The sequence below is a fragment of the Orycteropus afer genome, unplaced genomic scaffold, assembly GCF_000298275.1.
Source record: "Orycteropus afer afer isolate SDZICR_OR568_19922 unplaced genomic scaffold, OryAfe1.0 scaffold00007, whole genome shotgun sequence".
Taxonomy (NCBI): Eukaryota; Metazoa; Chordata; class Mammalia; order Tubulidentata; family Orycteropodidae; genus Orycteropus; species Orycteropus afer.
The window spans coordinates 14,685,609-14,707,916 of record NW_006921594.1 but is presented as its reverse complement, the minus strand read 5'-3'; the positions used below and the strand labels follow the sequence as shown (position 1 = coordinate 14,707,916).

General features: G+C 46.2%; 1 protein-coding gene across 1 annotated transcript in view; it reads right to left on the bottom strand.

Moving 5' to 3' along the window:
- Positions 1 to 22,308, bottom strand: part of ATXN7L1 (ataxin 7 like 1) — a 311,624-nt gene that overhangs the window by 48,294 nt on the left and 241,022 nt on the right. Inside the window, exon 4 of the mRNA XM_042781464.1 lies at positions 9,573 to 9,795. Within this exon, the coding sequence (XP_042637398.1) occupies positions 9,573 to 9,795 (223 nt within the window). The remainder of the gene's footprint in view (positions 1 to 9,572; positions 9,796 to 22,308) is intronic.

The following is a 22,308-nucleotide window of genomic DNA, read 5'->3' as shown; positions in this document are numbered from 1 at the left end:
CCTGCACTGGGTAGTAGGCTATGTACTTGGCTCTCACCTCCAATTTTATAGATAAATAGTATCCATAGAGTCAGAAAGGTCAAACAACTTTAAACAATTTTCTGTCATGCTGTTTTTTATCTTTTCCCTTCCCAGCTATATTTTAAAAGAGCTCTGGTGGTACAGTGGTTAAAACATTTGGCTGCTAACCAAAAGGTTGGCAGTTCGAACCCACCAGATGCTCCATGGGAGTAACATGGGGCAGTCTGCTTCCATAACAACTTATAGCCTTGGAAACACTATGGGTGGTTCTACTCTGTCCTGTGGGGTCACTATGTGTCAGAATCGACTCAAGGTGACCCCATGCAAAATGGCGTGAAAGGCTACCTGGTCCAGTGCTGTCCCCACAGCCTCCACATGAAGTTTACTGGCTGCAGATTGGACTGTTGCAATCCATCCTGCTCTCACTGGCTGGTTTTCTTCCCAGTCTGTCTTAGTCTGGAAGCTCTGCTGACACTCGTTTACCACCACAGCAACATGCAAGCCTCCACCGAGGGGCAGGGGGTGCCTGAGCATGAAGTGCACCGGCCAGGAGTCGAACCCGGGTCTCCCACAGCGAAGACAAACATTCTCCTGGTGGTGGCACAACAGTTGAGTGGTTGGCCGCTAAACTTAAAGGTTGGCGTTTTGAACTCGCCTAGCAACGCTGCAGGAGAAAAACCCGGCCGTCTGTTCCTGCAGGGTTTACAGCCCAGGAAACCCTGTGGGGGAGTGCTTCTCTGTCACATGGGGGGTCACTGAGAGGGGAATGGAACTGGTGGCACTCAACAACAACATTGGAATTAGCCCCCTAGAGCATGCTGTTGTTAGCTGCCAACCACAATAGCAACAAATATATCAGGACACTGGATATATTTGGAAAAGCAAAGGGTTCAAATAGTGGCCGTAGTATCTGGACGTGTGATAAAGTTCAGGTCAGATACTCCCCTCCAAAAACCACGAAATACCAAACCCACAGCCATCCAGTATAGTGAACCCCACTGGTTTTCCAAGGTGGTAAATCTTTACAGATACTGATGGTTCCATCTTCCTTTCGCAGAGCGGCTGGTGGGTTTGAACCACAAAACTTCTGGTTAGCAGTCAAATGCCTTAGGCACTGTACCACCCTCCAAAGGGGTTGACATTTTACTCTACAGGCAGCCTGTTGGAAGCCACTGAAGAATTCTGAGTAGGCACCCTGGTGGGTGTAGAGGGCGGACTGAAGGAAGGGCAGACGAAGGGCAGGGAGACAGGTAGAGGCTACTGCAGGAATCTGGCCAAGGAGCCTAGGGCGCTCAACTGGGGGATGTGCAGCACTTGAGGTCTCTGGTTTACCCAGCCTGCGTGGTATCCCTGACAAGGCACCATCAACCCTGAGCTGTAGTCTTGCCCCCAGTTCATGCCAATACCAAGCAAGAAGGGATAAGTTTGCCTATTTCTCCCAGGGGTGGGCACTGGGCCAGGGTTCTATCATCTCCCTCTCCATGAAGCACTGGGAAGGCTTCCAAAGCACTTGGACTTCCCAGCGCCAGCCCTGCAGGCCCCGCCCCTCCGTTCTGGGCGTTTGGAGAGGAGCCCCCCCCGCCCCAGTGCTGCAGGGCAAGCAGGAAGCCGCCAGCCTGCTGATTTTTCTTTTGCTTTGGCTCATTTTCCTTCTGGAGCAGCAGGCTCGTCTCCTGCATTTTTAATAGCCAAGCACATTTAGCATTCAACACACACGTGCGGGTGATGAGGCCCAAAGAGAACCTAACCAGCCATCCAGGGGAGGAAGCCGCCTCTGCCCCCTCCCCATCTGCCCACACCAGCGGGCTGGAGCACCACCATGAACTCATCGCACTGGGCAGCGGCACTAGGACAACAGCAGCTGGGAATGCCAGACGGGCTACCCAGTGGCTGTGTGGGGACCTAGGCCACTGGCTGAGCTGGGTCCCAGGGGTACAGGCTGAAGTGCTCATCTTAGCTCAAAACTGCTAAACAGCCTAAATTCCCTCTCTACTGTCATCTGGAAGCCTCGCCTCATCTGCCTCCACCTCCCTCAGCCTTTGCAGGCTGCTGGGGGGCCGGGGAGGGGCGGGCCGGAGCGCTTCCTGGGGAGGGACCCCAAGGCAGGGCACTGTACTCGTGGGGAGGAGGCTCGACAGTACTGTCAGGCAGTCTGGCAGGGGACAGATCCTGTATCACCGTGATGCCCTCTCTGCAATTCCCCTCGTTCTTCTAAAGGAGTTATTTTTTAACCTACTCAGACACAGAAGGGAGAATATACCAGAACCTCATACCATTTAACCTGTGCAAGAATGCCGGCAGTTTGGCCTGAACTCAGGAGTGGTGTTTTCACTGCTGAATCTTCTTCCGTAGCGATACTGCCTCAGAAACCCAAGGAGTGGTCGCTATGAATCGGGTCCGACTCGATGGCAGTGAGTTTGTTTATTTTTTGGTTACATGTGAATTTGAGCTTTGGGAAAGGGCACCCCTAACCTGCTGTGATATCTGGTCTAAAGGCCACGACCCACTGTCCTCAGGCTTCTGGGCTTTTTAGGGGCCAAATACAGAGCTCACTAGGTAGGAGTCCTGGCGGCACAATGGTTAAGGGCCTGGCTGCTAGCCAAAAGGTTGGCAGTTCAAACTCACTCTGCAGTTTGTCAGGAGAAAAGACCTGTCAGTCTGCCTGTGTAAAGATCCACCCCTCCACCCTTACCCCCACTACAGCTGAGTCAATTCCAACTCACAGGGACCCTATAGGACAGAGCAGAACTGCCCCATTGGGCTTTCAAGGCTGTGATCTTTATGGAGGCAGGCTGTCCCATCTCTCTCTTATGGAACGGATGGTGGGTTCAAACCACCCGCCTCTGGTTAGCAGCCAAATGTCTTAACCATGACACTACCAGGTCTCTTCTTCCTGTAAGGAATATAGCCTATGAAACCTTATGAGGCAGTTCTACTCTGTCACATGGATCATTAAGAGTCAACAATTGACTTGATGGTACCTAACACCACCACCACCACAGAGCTCACTGGGAGCAGTGGAAGAAAACTCGGGGCTGCAGAAGGTTCTGTCCACAGCTCAATTCCTTCCTCCAGGTCCCGACAGATCCAGTGGCCCAAGGCCAAGGAGAGAAAGGGGTGAGAATTCCGGCCACCTTACAACCAAATTTAGAGAGATTCAATGGGCCAAGTTAACAGATCTTTGAATCAAAGAACAGAGGAGGAGTATCTAGGGTCCTCTGGCCTCTCTGTCTAGACTTGTACTCTCTGATGGTGGCAGCTACTAGCCACTTCTGACTACAGGGCACTTAAAATGTGGCTACTGCCACTGAGATTTCAATTTTAAACTTTATTTAATTTTAATTAATTAAAATAAAAAGATGGATACTGCCTTCAGTTATTAGAAAACTTTTATATATGTTTGGAACAACTTGGGTGTGTGAATGTACTTTATCATCTCTGATTTCTATTTCTAAATATAGATCCAGTATTTCAGATGGAAATTTAGTGTCCAAATTGAGATGGACGATAAGTACATATGGGATATCGAGGACTTCTATGAAATAAAAGAATGTACACTATCTCACTGATCATATGCTGAAATGATAATATTTTGGATATGTCTTGTTAAAAAAATATACATTATTAAAATAAATTTCACTCATTACTTTTCATTTTTTAAAATGTGGATACTCAAGAATCTACAATTACACACGTGGCACATGCTACATATCTGTTGGACAGCACTAGTCTAAACAATTCTACAACAAAAGGTTAACCATCTCCAGGAATGGAAATTTTACCATCCCCTTCAATGGTCAGATCAATTCAATTCAATTCAACAAATATTTACTGACAAGAGGACCATGTTTGTTGAGGTAGGTTAGAGCCTACCATGTAGGAGGGCCTTCAATTACTACTGAGCACTAGGAACGCAGGCACGCTAATCGAGGGCAGACCACAGGACGTGTCAGAGGTGAGGGCAAATGTGACACACAGAACGTGTCACAGGTGAGGGATAAAGTCCCCTAGGTGCACAGATGGCAGTGCACTGGACGACTGACTTCAAAGCTGGCGGTTCAAACCCACCAGGGGTACCTCACAAGACAGGCCCACAATTCTGCTTCTGAAAAGTCACAGTCTTGACAATCCTATGGAGCAGCTCTACTCTGCACACATGGGGTCGCAATGAACGAGTAATCTAAAGGCTGGCAGTTTGAATCCTCCCAGTGGTGCCTGGCAATCTGCTTCCGTAAAGATTACCCAAACCAAACCCAACCCAACGTCGGGGAGCTAATTCTGACTCATAGAGTTACTACAGGACAGAGCAGAACTGCCCCACAGGGTTTCCAAGGCTGTCATCTTTACAGAAGCAGACTGCCACATCTTTCTCCCATGGAGCCACTGGGGGGTTGGAATCGTGGACCTTTTGGTTAGCAACTGAGCCATGCACCACCAGGGCTCCTTCTGTAAAGATTATAACCTTGGAAGCCCAATGGAGCAGTACTCTGTAACACATGGGGTCACCATGAGTTGGAGTTGACAGCAGTTTTTTTTTTTTTTTTTGGAGGTTAAAAGGAAGTGACAGTGTATCAGGTGATTAGTGAGGAGGCAGTGAGTAAGAGAGGGCTTTGAGAAGGCCAGTGAGCTGGGCAGTGAAGAACGCTGCACATTCAGGCCGGGAAGGAACGGGAATAGGATGCTGTGGCAAGCACACTGGCCTGGCAGCCCCTGCTTCCTCAGGGTCCTCTTCCCCAGGCCCGCACTCTCCAGGGCCCTGCCCTCAGCCCCTGCTCATCAAGCTGCATCCCTCCTTGGGGGGCCTCACTCACACCCACAGCTTCAATGCCCATGTCGACACTGATGACTCTCAAGTCTCCATTCCCAACTCCTACCTCTCTTCTGACCTCTGTTTCCAAACCTTCAGTGCCTCTAGATGTCTCACTGTAGCTGTTTCTCCGACACATAACAGTCCACTGAACTCCTTCGTTCAACTCACCCTCCCCTCCCTGCCCTAAACTCTGGCCCTTTCTATCCTCTTTGGGAAGTGGCAGTTCCAGCCACCCAACTGTCCAAGCCATGAACCTGCACATCATTCTAAACTCTTCCTTTTTATCCCAAATCCTGTATGTAACTGACCCCAAAGTCCTGTGGAGCAATCCTCCTTAATATTTCCCACACCTGGCTCCTCTCCTTTTTAAATATCACTGTGCTGGTGATGTAGTGCTTAAGGCATTTGCTAACCAGAAGGTTGACAGTTCAAATCCACCAGCCACTCTCAGAAGGAAGACTGGGCAATCTACTTCCGTAAAGATTTACTGCCTTAGAAACCCAACGAGGTTCCCTATGATTCAGAATCGACTTGATGACAGTGAGTTTGGTTTTTTTTTTTTTTTTTTTGGTGCTGAAATGTACAGAAGGAAACGTTTGCCATTTCAACTATTTTTACGTGTACAACCCAGGGGCATTAATTACGTTCATCATGTTGTGCAACCATCACTACTAACAAAACCTCATACTGACTGTTCCAAATACTTTCATCACCCTTAACAGAAACAGTACCTTTAAGCAATAAATCCTGCTCTCCTCCTTTCACCTGCCCCTGTAACCACTAACAAAGTCTGGTCTCCATGCATTTCCTAGCCCTTTCCTTACCTGTCCATTACCACTTCCTTGGTCCAGGCTGCCATCACGCCCCATTGTACTATACAACAATGTCCTCACCGTCTTTGCAACTTCCTGTCTGGCCTCTCAATGCATCTTTTAGGCTGCTGTCAGGGTGATCTTACTACAACTGAAAACTGGGAGGTTCAAACTCCTGAACTTGGCACATGCATGAAGCCAAACTTCATGATCAGGCCCACCCACCCGCTCCATCTCCTGCCTCTCCCCACGTGCAAACATCTGTGCACATTCCGTTCCCTCTGCCTGAGATACCCTTCCCAGCTTCTTTGCCTCTCTCTTTCTACTTGTCCTTCTAATTTAGCTTAAGTGTAACCTCTTCTGAAAAACCTTTCTGAGCCTTTGGCTGGGTGCTCCTTTTCCTGTCCTACCAATATCATATCCTTATCCCATCATACTCTGTGTTAGCTATGTCTCTTTTTACAGACTCCCTAAGACAATGTCTGTGTCTTCTTTAACTTTGTACGCTCAGGGCTGCACTGCACAGTTGTGCAGGTTACTCACTGCTCTAGGATGCCTGGATGAAGAAGTGAGGAGCGAGTGAAGTCCACTCAGCCAACTGTGCACCTGGAAGAGGACTGCACTCATCCAGGCCTTTTTCTAATTTGCACAGAAGTACCTTGTGGAACATCAAAAAACCGAAGCCAAACTCACTGCCGTTGAGTAGATTCTGACTCAGTGACTCTCATTTTGGGTTTCCAAGGCTGTAAATCTTTATGAGAGTAGATTGCCCCATCTTCCTTCCACAGAGCGGCTGATGAGTTTGAACCACTGACCTTCTGGTTAACATCCAAATGCCTTATCCAGTATGCCACCAGAGCTCCTTTATGGAACATCAGTGGTCCCTAAAGATCTCCATACTGCACATAGTAGTGGCGTAGAACCTAAAGCATTTGATTGCTAATCAGAAGGCTGGCAGTTCAAACTCACCAGCCACTCCTCGGAAGGAAGGTTGGGCAATCTACATCCATAGAGATACCACCTCGGAAACCCAAGGAGGGGTCGCTATGAGTTGGGATTGACTTGATGGCAGTGAATTTGGGTTTTTCTTCTTTTTTTTGGTTAGGTGTTCACTAAATATTAAGTAAAGACAGGTGGATGTTCTAGGTATAGAAACCAGGGCAAGATTTTGGGGAACAGCTGGAGTAATGGTGCAACACTGGACGATCAGAGTTGGGTTAGGAAGTTTGAAGACAGGTTGCAGAGAGTCCCTTATTTGGGCTGGGAGCTAATTCTTAATTTAGGAGGCAATGAGGGATCTTTGAGGGTTTTTGAGAGGACTCTGACTTAAAATCACAACACATTCAGGCTTGAAAATGGGACTCAGGTTAAGTGACTTATTCAAGGTCATACAGAAAGTCAGCAGCAGAGCCAGGACTTGAACTTGCTTTACTTGCCCTTAGCTCAAGGTTTGTTCTCCACCCCCTGGATTCTGGAAAAACCCCTGAGTTCTGTGAGCCACCATGCCAGATCTTTTCAGCCTTGGGGACTCTGGCTCTTCCCTGACACAGGTTCCTGGTCAACAGATGGCAGAATGGAGAGGAGAACAGGTAGACAATCAACAGTACAGCCTCATTGTTGGTGCACCCTTTGTCTGTCTCCGTAATATTTACCTAGTTACATGAGGTAAATCACCCATTAGCTTCCTCTTCTCCACAGAACGTTAGCACTCTCATTTTTGAAACCTTTTCTTCACAAGAGCTATTTCCTTCCTTGCTATTATTATCTTGGTAGCTCTTCTCTGGACCTTGGCTAGTTTCTTCCGATTCTTTCAAAATCACTCTCTGCCTCTAGCTGCAAGGGCCCTGACCATGCAGTTCTTAATAAGCGTGTGTAGAGTTGGACTGAGTCGAATGTGGAGACTGATCTAAACCCAGAGGTCTTCCAGAACATTTGCCTCCTGGGGGAGTTCTTCCTGGGCTGTGTCTCACACTCTAGGGACACCTGAGGCCCCAAGTTTGCTCTTCCACAAGGGAAGTTCACTTTATGATCATCTCTGAGCCCCTGAATCTCCTCTTGGCTTAGCAGCCCCTTGCCAGATTCTCCACATTTGGTGTCTCTGAAGGTCATTTCTGGCCTCTGAGTGAATTATTTTATTCTTTTCCATTTTCAGCTTCACTCTGAGTCTGAAGAATCATTTCTCCATTTTTTTTAAAACAGAGATTTGACTTCTCAACCTTTACCTCAGGTTGTCAGAGCACTTTCCTTTGGGAGACATGATAATAATGTTGATGGCAATACCATCAAATGTTAATTGAATGTGTACTATATCCAAACATTGTGCTGGCTACTTTGATCAAAACTAGCTCACTTAATCCTCACAACAGTCCCATGAGGATAGAGCTATTATTGGTCTCATTTTACAGCTGAGGAAACTGAGGTTCAATCAGATCAGGTAACTTGCCCAAAGTCACTTAGCTGGGATTTGAGCACAGGGAGTAATTCCAGACACTATGCTGCTTCAGCAAACAAACTTCCAGGTGCTCTCGGAGTCACTGATCAGAGAGGCACTGCAGAACAGTGATTGGGACACACACACTCCCAGTGAGCAGGGACAAAGGTCACCCAGGGTCATTCTCTGGCTGAGCCTTTCCTAACAGCTATGCATCTCCTCCTATAGGGTGGACCCAGGATTATAAGAACCGGAAGAGAACAAAACTTCTCTTAATGTCCAGCTGGGCTGGGTGACAGGTAACACACTTTCTCAGCAACCACATCAAACCTTCCCCCTCTGTCACAGGAGGCTCTCAATTAATCTGGCATAATTAGCTCTTTGCAAAGTCATCATAATTTCCTGTGTGCTACGGCAAACCAAGAGATGAATGTTTTTATTCCATGGCTTTCCTAGGTATGAAGTTAAGTGCAATTAACTATCATTAACTAACAGAATCCTTTAAATATATAAATACAGTGGATGGGCTTTCTATTTATCCCTTTTTCTGACTTCACGGGCCTGAAGGAGAAGGCTAGAGACTCTGTAATAAACCAGTCCCTCAGCATTGCAGGACTCCCCGGGAGATGCAAATAGTTAACAGGCTTGACTGTTAACCCCAAGGCTAGAGACTCGATTCCGCCCAGAGGCACCCTGGAACAAATGCCTCTGTTCTGCGTCTGAAAAAGCAGTCACTGAAAACCCTAAGGGCACAGTTTCACTCTGATACACGCGGGGCTGCCGTGAGGCAGGATCGACTGGTCGGCACCTGGTTTTGGTTAAATGTTACAAGACCTGAGTTTGGGCATCTGACCTCATGGTCAGCGTGTGAAGCCACTCATCTTCAGCTTCCTGTCCTCACCTTCCATTTGGTTTCCTACCTGTCCAATCCACAAGTTACCTTTTCGGACTTTTTGGTAAAGACTGAGATACAAAGATCAATCAAAATCCTCTGATTTTTTAACCGTCACTTATAACCCATCAAAGGGGTGACATTCTCCTTGGTTTTGTTCTCTCCCTCCTGAGGGTGGCTCCTCATTACCTGCCTCTGCTGGGACCTGGCTGCTCAGGGCAGGAGGATCTTTAGAGTAAGACAGACCATGGCCTCACTTCTCTCTGTGCCCACTGTGCGTCTCTTCACTGGGGCAGAAAATTGAGAGATGACCATAACTGAGGACTATTTCCCTATTATCCTTTTCTTAGACACAACTTGACTCAGCTCTCAAGAGAAAAAAACATTCTCCCCAGGCAAAGGCTCTCTTTTGGTCACCCTTTCCTCTTAGCATTTAGGTTTTTCATTACATCACTCTGGTTTTCTGTCTCTCCCCTCTTTAGTTCCCCAAATTCCTGGACATCATGCCCAGAAACAAAGCCACTGTTGTCCTGGCGGCAGGGCCAGGCAGTGGGGATAGCTGGGGACAGAGAGATGCTGGCTGTCTCCCCAGCACCCAACACTCACCATTGTTTTTCCCTTGGTCCTTTTGCAGAAATGACTGTGTGCTGTTTGCTGCTGGAGGTAAGTAGATTGTCTTTGGGCGTTTTGAATGGCTTTGAGGTGCTGCTGGCAGAGTTATGGCCGCTGAGACAGGCTTTTGTTTTCACCTGGACTAGTGATGTCCTGGAATTGGAGGGTGGAGACGCTGGAGAGGGAGAAGGTCTACACATTGAACCGTGTCTTCTCTCTACAGGGGGAGAAAGAATAAAACTCAGCACACCTCGCAGCAGTGAGCCACTCTCACACTCTACACACAGCAGGCAAAGAGAAAACGGCTTCTCTTGCAAAGCGGACACCACTGGCGCCTCAGTTTTGACTATGGTTTGTCTTGACATCTGCTCCTTTCCTGCCAACTAGCAATTAGTACATTCTGAATTTCTATATCCAATTGCATGCTGAATTAACACCAGAATTCTCATGGGGGACATTTACCAAGCTCTTCTGCAAATCACTTGAATAGAACTAGCAGAGGTACATGAGGTATTTACCAGTATGCAGGGTGATAGCTCCATAGCCAAAGGGATCCCAAGCCAGCTACCTAGAGGTCACAACATCCCTCAGGGCAGCCGATCAGGCAGGACTCTTCACTGTGCAGAATGGGGACACTGAGCAAGACAGCAGATGCTTGAAGTAAAATTCTAGTCTACAACCCACCATGGTAGTTAACTGTTTTAAGGTAACAAATTCGATAAAAGTTAAGGACTGCTCCCCCCGAAAAATGCACATAAACTCTGTGCGTGATTTCAGGAGCGAATCCCAGACCCTGAAGAGACGCATCTCCTGAAATTGTGTCTAAGTTGTCTCTGGCTATTGTGCCTACAACAGTGCCTTGTATGCAGTAAGGTGCTTAATTAATACGTACTGAATTCTAACCGATGTCCCGACAGGAAGAACTAGAGATCACAAATCTGGAAGTCTGGGTTGAACGTGATAATGAAAACGGTAAGACGAGAAGATGACACAGCACGCTCTCCCTCCACCCCGACTCAGGCTTCTCTCATTGGTGAGACGTTTCTGGCTGCTATTCCAGGTTCCCAGAACTGGGAGGAGGAGGACAGACTAACCTCTGCTCTCCCAGACAGGGGTTTAGGATTTCTCTGTGCTGTCTCAAAGCAAACTGACTCTGGCCCTCTGATGAAGAGGGAATTGGAAAAAAAGTGTATGGTTGAGGATCATCTGATGGCTGGGTCTTCTGCCTGACCTGTTGCTAGTGTTGTTATGAGGTATTGAGCTGGTTCCTGACTCATGGCAAGCCCAGGTGCTGGAGATGAACTGCTTCTTGACTGTAATTTTTATTGGAGGTGCCCTGCCAGGCCCATCTTCTGAGGGGCCTCTGGTTGAGTCTGCACTGCTGACATTTAGGTCAGTAGCCATTCGCAAATCACTTGCACCACGCTGGCTACTTGACCTGTTGCCATGGGTTGCCTACAAGGAATAATTTTCTGCATTTAAGCAGAACAGACCTTGTATACATGCTGGCTTCCCAGAAGCCATCCTGTTGAAGGTTTTGAAAACCAAGAGCTATTCCAGGGCCTCTGTTTTGGTGCAGTGGAGTGCACACTGGCCTGGGAGTCAGGGCAGCCACGCTCTGGCTCCAACCATACCACATACTAGCCCGTGGCTTTGAGTTTATCACTTATGTTTTCTTGGTTCTCATGTCTTTATCTGTAAAAGAAGTGGGTCCCTAGATGCCTTCCAAGGCTTCTTTCCACCCCATTACCGTAAATACAAGGTGTACTTACATCTGCTCCATCTCTTCTCATCCTTCATGACTCCTGAATGTTATAGTGATAATTACAGTGGAAGTATTGAAATATTTTACTCATGCAAGTTCTTCCTTGCAGGAATTCATCCTTTGTAAAATTGTACTGGCCTTTACAACCCCAGTGAGACAGGCAGGAACCAGCCAGTCGTCTCCATCCTCCTCACGGCTGAGTGGCCAAAGGAGACCCAGAGAGGTGAGATGACTTGCCAAGGTCAGGGCCAATGGCTACAAGAGGAATAGGCCTCTGTTCCTGTGCTAGGCCTGCCGCCTCTCAGGCAGGCAGGAAACGGCTGTATTATGAACAAGATTCGAGACCCGGAAATCTGGAAGTGCAGAATTCAGCACTGAATCTTAGAACTGGATTTTAAAGGTTAGTCCAATCTTCTTTCTGGTAGATGAGGAAACCCTATCAGGGGTTATATTGGGCAAAGCTAGTTTTCAGTAACGGCAGGACTGGGACCAAGTCTCCTTACTTTAAATCCTTATTTTTTTCTAGACCTTCAGAAATTTCTTCTTTAGTAATTCCTTGTTTGGCAGAGGTTTCCAATATTGAAAGAAGACCTTTGACTTTCACCACAATTTTGTTTTGACCACTACTGTTCCAGGTGTTTCTGCAGTCTTCATTCATTCACTTGCTCAAGTTGGCCAGAGGGGATGTACAGAAATATCCATCTGTTTAGGTGAGGAGAGAAGCCTTACAAATCAAGATAATGTTTGAAAAAAGTAACGTACAGAAATATCCCTCTGTTTAGGTGAGGAGAGAAGCCTTACAAATCAAGATAATGTTTGAAAAAAGTAACTGTTTAAAATAATGCAAGCCAACAATTGAAGATAAATCCCAAGGAAGGGTACCATTAAGGACCAAATGGATGGGCCAGACCAGAGATTCTAAAGTTCCCTTCTCAGAGAATTCTGGTCAGTGAATGGCCAGGAATCCTACTTTTAAACTCATGGCAAAAATGAAATCAACGCATAAGCCGTTTTTCTTGGTTTTGTAGTATACTTCCACAAATTCTTCATAAATGACCAATTGAAAGAACAAGTTGCACATGAAGAGAATATTAATCGAAATTAAGACAGCCCTTCACCCTTACCTTCTTTTTCAATGTGTGATTTTGTATTGACATAAACAGACTACAGCAGTATTTCCTACTTGTGAACTTGTTGCTATGATTAGAGTCATTGATCACTACCAGCGTCCTGGGTTAAGAACATCCAATTTAGGGACAACACCTACTTGCCCTTTAATGTTATATAAATTTATCTTCACTTTGAAATGACTGAACTAACCCCTACTCTCAACAAGTTCACCACAATCATCTTCACCTGCTGTTCGTGCAGCTTTTAAATAATTGAAAAGGCATCAAGCTCTTCCTTGCACTAAAACCAAACCACAGAAGACCGAACTAACTGCCATCGAGTTGGCCCCCACTCATAAGGCTAAGTGAGAATCATATGCACCTATTCTGACTTACATACAATTTCGATTTACAGACACACTTAGAACGGCTCTTGTTTGTAACCCAGGAACCGCCTGTATTTCAAGGTATCCCGCAAAGAGATACGTGATCTCTGTCTTCTGGGTTGAGTGAGGTTACATGCATGTCACTGGTGCAGGAGAGAAAGGGTATGTAGCCATTTGGGAGAAACAGGTAGGGTTAGAGTGACTGGGGCTGTGTCACAAGATAAGCTTTAGTGAAGCATTTGAAATGGGTAGAATTGGTATCCCAGGTAGGGCAGAGTGAGTAGATCTTATGGAAAGATCCAAATTCCTATTTAATCTCTGTTTCTCTAGTCCGTGAAGACCCTCCGGCAGGCCATTGTTCCACAGTCGTGTCTATGGAGAGAGGCGGGTGAGCTGGTGATGGGAGAAGGCAAGGCCTTAGTTTCTGTAAAAAGATGGTGGTGTGCAGGCGCAGTTCCTCTGGGCCAGGTTTCCAGATTTGTATCAGTCACTCTGCTGCAAGCCCTTGCCCACTTGGGGCTTCATCATTATTTCCTACATTTTGGTCAAGGGCCTGCTTTAGGGTGATGCCTGTCATTATTGTAATTCCAGCTGCTCTGCCCAGAGTTTACAGAGCCTCAAACTCTTCACTCACTTTTAAAATAGTTTATAGATTAAAGCAGTTTTAGAGAAAAAAATCTTTCCCTTCAAATTTCCTTAATCTTTGTTAATACATGTATGTAGAAGGAATAATAAAACTGTAATCAATTAATATTTCAGACTATTCTTTCCTAACTAGCATCATTCCATACATACATTTCAAATTCCCACATAACTGTCATTTTAAATAAAACCCATTGCTGTTGAGTAGATTCTGACCCATGGCAACCCCATGCGCGTCACAGGAGAACTGGGCTCCACAGGGGTTTCAACAGCTCGTTTTTCAGAAGTAGAGTGCCAGGCCTTTCTTCCAAGATGCCTCTGGTTGGACTGGAACCACCAACATTTCAGTTAGCAGCACATTAACTGTCTGTGTCACTCAGGACCTCTACCACTCTAAATAGGAAATTTTCAATCACATCGACAAGCTGTAGATAATTTAATCACTAGCTTACTTTTGCTTATTATCTGGCATTTGTTTATTTAAAAAGAAATGTAAGCAAAAATACAAATAACACAATTATAAAATGGGCATAGGACTTGAATAGGCATTTTACCAAACAGGACATTCAAATGGCCTCTGGACACATGAAAAGATGTTCAGGGTCATTAGCCATCAGAGAGATGCAAATCAAAACCCACAATGAGATGCTACTTTACACCCACCAGGATGACTAAGATTGAAAAATGGAAAATAACAAATGCTGGCAAGAATGTATGGAAATTTGAACCCTTACCCATTGCTGGTACGCAGATAAAATGGTACAGCTACTGTGGAAAACAGGTGTGGTGGTTCCTCAGAAAACTGAAAATAGAACTACCATCCATATGACCCTGAAATTTCACTCCTAGGTATAAACCCAAAAGACTTGAAAGCAGAGGTTGAAACAGAGAGTTGCATACCAAAGTTCACTGCCACACTATTCACAATAGCCAAAAGGTGAAAACAACCTAAAGGCCCACCAACAGATGACTGGATAAACAAGATGTGGTAATACATATAATGGAATACTACTCAGCCAGTAGGAGGAATGAAGTCTTGATATATGATATAATATGAATGGAACTGGAAGACACTATGCTGAGGGAAATAAGTAAATCACAGAAGGACAAACACAGTACAACCTCACTTATATAAAAAGACAACAGATGGTAAATGTATAGAGAACAAAGTTTATTAGTGGTTACCAGGAGCAGGAAAGGAGGGAGAAAGGAATGTGTGGTTCAGTGCCTCCATGAACAACTGCCTCCTTTGCCACGAGACCAGAAGAACTGGATGGTGCCCACGACCATTATTGAACATTGATCAAAGATTCTATAGAATCCTGATCAAATGAGAGAAAACACAGACCAGGATTTCAAATTCTTATGGACTACGGACTTCCGGGAGCCACGGGGGCTGGATGAATCCCTGAAACTACTACTCTGAGATAATCTTTAAGCCATAAACCAAAAATATCCCCTGAAGTCTTCTTAAAACCGAACAATAGTTTAGCTTAACTAGTAAAAAATGTCTGCCTTGAGCATTATGCTTGTTTAAGAACTATCTACGTGCGATCAAACTGACAACAGCAATTTGAAAGATTAGACAGGAATCTTAGGGGGCGGTGAATTTATGTTAATGGAGAAGGAAGAACTCAGAAAAGGAAGGTGAGAATGGATGTACAGCCTGAAGAACGTAACCAGTGTCACTAAATGGCACATGCAGAAACCATTGTATTGGTGTCTGTTTTGTTGTGTATATTCTCAACAACAACAACAAAATGAAAAAAGAAAAGAATAAGACGGGGGGAAAAAAAAGAAAGAAATTTAGTATTGTTTCCCTGAGGCATAGCCCTGAAAGTGAAAGACTGTAGTAATTTACAGCTCTCATTATACATTTCTTTCCAAACTGTTTGATAGATAGACCAAAACAATCTACTGTGTATGTGAATACAAGGAGCACTGGTAGCACAAACTATGATGTGCTCGGCTGCTATCTGAAAGGTTGGTGGTTCAAATTCACTCAGTGGCTCTATAAGAGAAAGACCTGAACATCTGCTTCCATAAAGATTATAGCCAAGAAAACCTTAGGATGCAATTCTACCCTGTCACATGGGGTAGCTACAAGTCAAAAACGACTCAATGGCACCCAACAGCAACAGCAACAACAACATTGAATATAAGCACCACTTACCTGAAAACAGAAAACCACCGTCAGGACACTCTCGCAGAATTAAACATCCATATATCAATAACAACCTGAGTGACTGATCTTGGGCCAGTAACCTCGGATCTCATCCTTTCTGTCTTTTGGCCACTAATCATATTAATTTACTAAGATTTTCCTATGTGTCAGGTATTCCACTAAATGTGATTTACCTTAGAGCATTTAATTCTTATAAGGGCAAGAACTATTATTATCGCTCCCGTAGACAGGAGGAAACTGAGGCTCAGAGACATAATGAGTTGCCCAAGGTCACAGGGCTAGGAAATATAACTGGGAATGTCTTCAGTCTGTTGTCTTAACTCTGAGCTCTGTTAGCTGTTTGCTGCCAGTCCAGTTGGCCCCAACTCATGGTGACCCCACGTACAACAGAATGAAACACTTCCTGGTCCTGGGTCAACCCCATGATTGGTTGCAGACCGAACGACACACAGTTTTCATTGGCTGATCAATATAAGTAGATTGCCAGGATTTTCTTCCTGGAAGCTCTGCTGAAACTTGTTGAGCATCACAGCAACTCGCAAGCCTCCACTGATAGACGGGTGGTAGCTGAGCATGAGGTGAACTGTCTGGAAATTAAACCCTGCACGGAAGGCAAGGACTCTAGCACTGAATCACCAATGCCTCTGTTGAAACGTCAGAAGATGCTGCTGTGGACAGGGAGAGGCTGGAGAAGCCAGCTGGACTCCTCCCTTCTCAGTGCCTATAAGCATTCCAGCAGGATGTCTGACTCCCCTTGGGAGAAGGGAGAAACACCTAAAAGCTGCCAGGCAGAAATCCCATGCCATAGCCCTAGACCCAACCCTCCGGAGTCCTCAAACCCAGAGTTGGGAGATCCTGTATCAAATAAGAGAAAACCCAAATCCTTTCACTTTTTTCCATTTCCACCACAGGGAGTTCAGGCCAAGGATGCAGCAGCTGGCTGTTCTAAGACCACCTGTTTCCCCAAAGAGTCCTTAACCATCCAGGTGCAACTCCAGGCAACAGTCCCAGGGATGGGCTGCTGGTGGTGGTGGTGGTGGGGCTTGCAGACATCAACTCTCAACTTTCTAAGTCTGTCAGGTGTAGTTGTAGGATCCTTGCTGTCTCCACAACTCCCCCCCTCCCTCTCTGCTGACAAACCCCCAGGCAATTCCACTGCAGTAACAAACTCCAAACCTGCTCCTTCCCCATGCTTATTGACAAGACGAGACGTTTTCAAACTCGCAGCATCAATGTCCTGTATTTAAAACCTCAGCCCAGAAACAACAGGAGCAGCCTTGTGAATGGCTGAGCCGGCCACCGACGCCCAAGGCACCTCCCTGTACCATTGTTAGAAAGAACTTGTTAGGAATTATCCAATATGGCTTTTTAAGGGACCAACCCCATTAAAAGGGGTTGCAACAGACTTTGCCCCACAATCACTTGGGGCCTGCCTGCCATGGTTGTGTAAGCTCTCTTGGGCTCAGGCCAGCACCTGGCTTTCTCATTTGACAGCACTGAGTCTCCTTCAGCCGCCCCCCCCTCCCCCCAGTCTAAGGGCAGGTGCTTGGCTAAATCATTAGCCAGACTGTTTTATCAATGGGTTCTATCTGCTTTATTAGCTGCATTCAGAATGCTGGCTACAAAGACAACGATGAACTCCACGGGCCTTTCTTCCAAAAGTAAGCTGGACTTGGAGGGAGAGAGGAAGGGCAAGGGCCTCCGCAGGGGCCAGCTGTGTCTCACAGCCGTCTTGTGAAGCAAGCATCCTCCTAGCTTACAGCTGTGGAAACTGAGGCAGACTGCACTTAGGAAACTTCCAAGTGGGGCAGGAATGTATAAGAAAGAAGGACACAGGAAAGAGGTAACTATAGTAAGGAAGTGGAAAGACAGCTGTTACACTGTGGAGAATTGCAGTCAATGTCATGAAACAAAATGTGTATAAACTGCTGTATGGAAAATCAATTTGCTCTGTAAACTTCCATCCAAATCACAATAAAAATTAAATAAGTAAACTATTAAAAAAAAAAGAAAGAAAGAAAAAAAACTTTCCCCAAGTCACGTGGAGGAGCTGGGGCTAGAATCTTGGCTTGTAGTCTCACGTGCCACCATTGTATTGACACACTAAATAGTCCCATGGTGGTCAGAGAAGGCAGCCTGGTGGTACAGTGGTTACAGTGCTTGGCTGTTAAAGGAAAGGTTGGTGGTTTGAACCCACCAGGTGCTCTGTGGGAGAAAGAGGTGGCAATCTGCTTCCATAAAGCTTTACAGCCTTGGAAACCCTATGGGGTAGTTCTACTCTGTCCTATAGGGTGCTGCTATGAATTGAGATGGACTTGACAGCAGTGGGTCTGGTGGTCAGAAGGGGGCTACTGGATTAGCCTTCCTCAGCAGAGGAGAAATAAAGACACAAGGAAGTCAAGTGACCTGACAGCAGTGAGTGGCAGGCAGAGCTGTGCCATGTGGCTCCTGTGAGCTTTGTGGAGTGTCCACTCCTTCCTCAGACTGAGCACCTCTCTAAAAGACGCCAGGACCCAAGTAGCCAGGCAGGTGTTCCTTAAAGCATAGGTATCTGTCACCACTTAATTTACACTAGGACAGTGGTGGTTGGGTGATAGAATTCTCGCCTTCCACATGGGAGACCCAGGTTTGATTCCTGGAAAAGGCATCTCAGGCATAGACACCACCCGTCTGTCAGTGGAGGCCTGTGTGCCGCTACGACGCTGACCAGGTTTCAGTGGGGCTTCCAGACTAAGATGGACTAGGAAGAAAGAGTTGGTGATCTATAAATCAGCCAACGAAAGCTGTATGGATCACAACAGTCAGCCCCATGGCGCAGGGCCAGGCAGTGTTTCGTTCTTTTGTGCATGGGGTCATCATGTGTTGGGGCTGCCTCTACGGCAGATGCCAACAACAACTGCAACCACAAACAACAGGAAGGTCTTTACCCTCTTCACCCCTCTACCCACTCCCAGACAACGTGAGCTGCCTGGGGCATGAAGTTCTTTGCCAAAGGCCAGTTAGGCCAGTGACCTACAAACCTTGGATCAGCTCAGTTCCCAAAGCCCCCTGGAGGACTGGGAGTTGTTTTCTTTTCAGTCCTTCACTCATCCCGTGCCCATTCATCCACTTAGAAAGGACAGCAACATTTCCTGAGTGCCTACTCTGTGTCAGGCACTGTGCGAGCTACTGCTTTTACACTTGCCAGCCCACACAACTACCCAGCAACCTCACAAAGTAGACACAGTTAGCTTCTTTTTTATAGAAAGGGGAAATTAAAGCTTAGCAAGATTATGAACAAGACCAAGGTCACACAGACCTCAGCAGGGCTGGGAGCAAAGCCCAGGCTGGCCTGGCCCCAGAACCAATGCCCTTTCTACCATGCCATCCCACTTGAGATGCTGCTTTCCCTCCAGACTTTAGCAACGTGTCTTCCCCCCTCACGATCCCGAGAAAGCAGTTCCCGTTTTTAGGGACAGCCTTGGCTACAACTCTGAAGTTAGAAAATGTACTTGTTGTTGTTGTTGTTATGTGCCGTCGAGTTGGACCCGAGTCATCCTCTCCTTGGGTTTCTGAGGCAGTTTTACTACGGCAGTAGATTGCCCAACCTTCCTTCCGAGGAGTGGCTGGTGGGTTTGAACCACCGGCCTTCATGTTAGTAGTCAAGTGCCTTAGGCACTATGCTACCAGAGCTCCTAGAAAATGTACTTAGGGGCTTCCTTATCTTTTCCCCCTTCGTAGCATTCTTCCTCCCCTCCCCTGGCCTCTTATGGCCATGAAAGCTTGCTGCTGCTGCTAATTTTTTTTTTTTTTTTGTAATTTATACTAAGGTACTGATTTCTGGCATCACACTGTTAGGTAGGATTTGGGGGAGTCACAGGAACTTTCTAGGGCCTGAACTATTTCCTTCAGCCCTCAGGAGTGTCCTCACAGGACAGCAAACCTAGCTAAATGGAAAGCCCAGAGTGAATACAAACCCGTGGGGAACAGGCACATGACACACTGCCACGGGAGCTTTCAAGGGATTTCATTTTTCTGGAAAGCAACCTGGTGATAATAACAGGAACTAGGGAGTACTCACAGCCTTTGATCTGGTAATCTTATAATTTCTCTTTGGAAAATAGACTAAAAGGAAATAGCCCCCCAAACCGCACACACACACATTTCAAAAATATTCCCAGCAGCACTGTTCACAATAGTAAAAAGTACCATCAACAACTCGAATGATATATAATCAAACAATTGAAATGGGAGGTTATTTCAGTGTAAGAAAAATGTGTAAGTGAAATGTTGGGTGCTGCTGAGTCTGAGTTTTGACTCCTAGAGACCCCAGGTGACAGATGCGAACTGCCCTTGGGGTTTCTAGGTTGTAATTCTTTTGTGAACAGATTGCCAAGTCTTTCTCCTGCCAATCCCAAGGTGGAATAGAAAGCCCAAATCCTTAAAACTAAAATAAATATATCATAAAAAATACATAGATATTAATCACAACTTTAAGGAGCTCTCATGGTACGGTGTCTAAGGCATTTGACTACTAAACACAAAGTCAATGGTTCAAACCTACCAGCTGCTCCAAGGAAGGAAGATGAGGCAATCTATTTCCATAAAGATTTCCAGCCTTGGACACCAAATGGGGACGCTAGGAGTTAAAATCAACTCAGTGGCAGTGGGTTTAATCACTACTTTGTAAAAACATATAATACCTATATAAGGATTGAGAAAAAAGGAAGGGTATAAGATGTATTGTTTAATGGATTCTATTTTTGTTAATTAAATCCATACAGAAAAAAAGATCTTAAAAAGCCAAACAAAAACCTGTAACATTCTAACATATCGCTAGCCAGAAAAGATGAAGTAGAGAAAACAGGTACACATATTAGGAGAAAAACAAAACAAAACAAACCATTTGCCTTGGAGTTGATTCTGACTCAGGGAATCCCATGTGTTTCAAAGTAGAACCACGCATAAGGTTTTCAACGGCTACAGCCTTTCGGATGTGGGGTCGCCATGAGTCAGAATCAAATGGACAGCAATTAACAGTAACAACAACCTTTGAAAGGAGGCTGCCAGGCCCGTCTTGTTAGACACCTCTGGGTGGATTCAAACAGCTGACCTTTCTGTTAGCTGCCAAGCACGCAACCATTTGCACCACCCAGGGACTCCATTAGAAGAAAAGCATGGATTAAAGTCAAGCTGCATTCATTCATTCACTCATTTCTTCAGCATTTCTCCTGCCATGTGCCAGAACTGGATATGAGCACTGGGCTATCACAGTGATAAAAAAGACAGACATGGTTAACGGTAAAGCTTCCTCATTAGAAAGGAGCTCTGGTGGTGTAAGGCACCTGACTGCTAAGCAGAAGGCTGGCGGTTGAAACCCACCAGCCACTCTGCAGAAGGAAGACTAGGCAATCTACTTCTATAATGATTTACTGCCTCGGAAACCCAAAGGGGGTCGCTATGAGTTGGAATCGACTTGATGGCAGTGAGGTTTTTTTTCCCCCTCATTAGAAGGTTCCCTCAGGGTGGGGTGGCCCTCTCCAGATCCCCAGCTAGTGGCCACCTTCACCCAGAGTGGTGGCAACAGGAGGCAGGCTGCTGCCTGAAAGACCTGAGGTGGGTGAACATCCCTCCTTGGTCTGTTGGGCTCCACCTGTAGCCGATGCTACAGTCTCTTTCATGGCATCAGGTCTTTCATTGCCCCAGCTCTTCCTGTGTCCAGATGCAACACGGTAGGAGAAGAGTTGACAAGGAGTTCCATGTGCATGGCATTAAACCTCTACATCAACTCTCATGCCTCCAACAAACAAACATGGTAGGCAAGGCACACAAGTTTAAACACTGGTGTCATCATGGTTAAGTGACAATGGGCAGCTTCCAGGTTGGATTCTACCTTAAGGTGGCAAAGCTGACATCACCCCTGTCCCAGGAGCACCGGGGGGACAGTTAGAAGCTGGACAAGGTGGGAGGCACAGGCTGGAGTTTCTTCAGAGAGAAGATACATCAAACAGGATTCCCAGTTTTCCAAAATACCTAGTGGTTGGACTGAATCTTCCCAATACTCTCCTGAGGCAAAAACTGTGGCTTTTGCCCAAGTGCCTTGGGCTCAGTGAGCCTGGCCCCTGTCAGTCCTGCCCAAGCCCCAGGGAAAGGGCTAGGGAATGCTTGATGCCCTAAGAAGGCAGAGTGACCAGGCCACATTCCCACCTCAGAGACCACCAGGGCAGCAGAGGGACATTAGGGCCAGGGACCTGAAATGTGTACTTTTGAAGAGGTCCCTCATGTGCCCCCAGCTTTGGGAGTCACTGGAAATATGGACTAAAAGCTGCTCTCTTTGGAATTAGAAAGATTTGGGCTCAAATCCCAACTCTGTCATTCATTAGCTCTGTGACTTGACTTAACCCCCTGAGTTCCAGTTTCCTTACCTAAAAAATGGGGACAATCATCCCCACATCACAGGATTACAATTGGGCAAATGCCCTGACAGTACCTTGAGTGCCCCCACCTTAGCACACATCCCATGTTGTAATTGCTAGGTCACTGGTCTAGGTTTCTTGGACATACCTTGAGGGTAGGTATCTTGTTCACTCTTTTATCCCTGACATTCAGCACTGGGTCTTGCCCTAGTAGGCATTCACTATATTCATTGTTGAATACACGAATA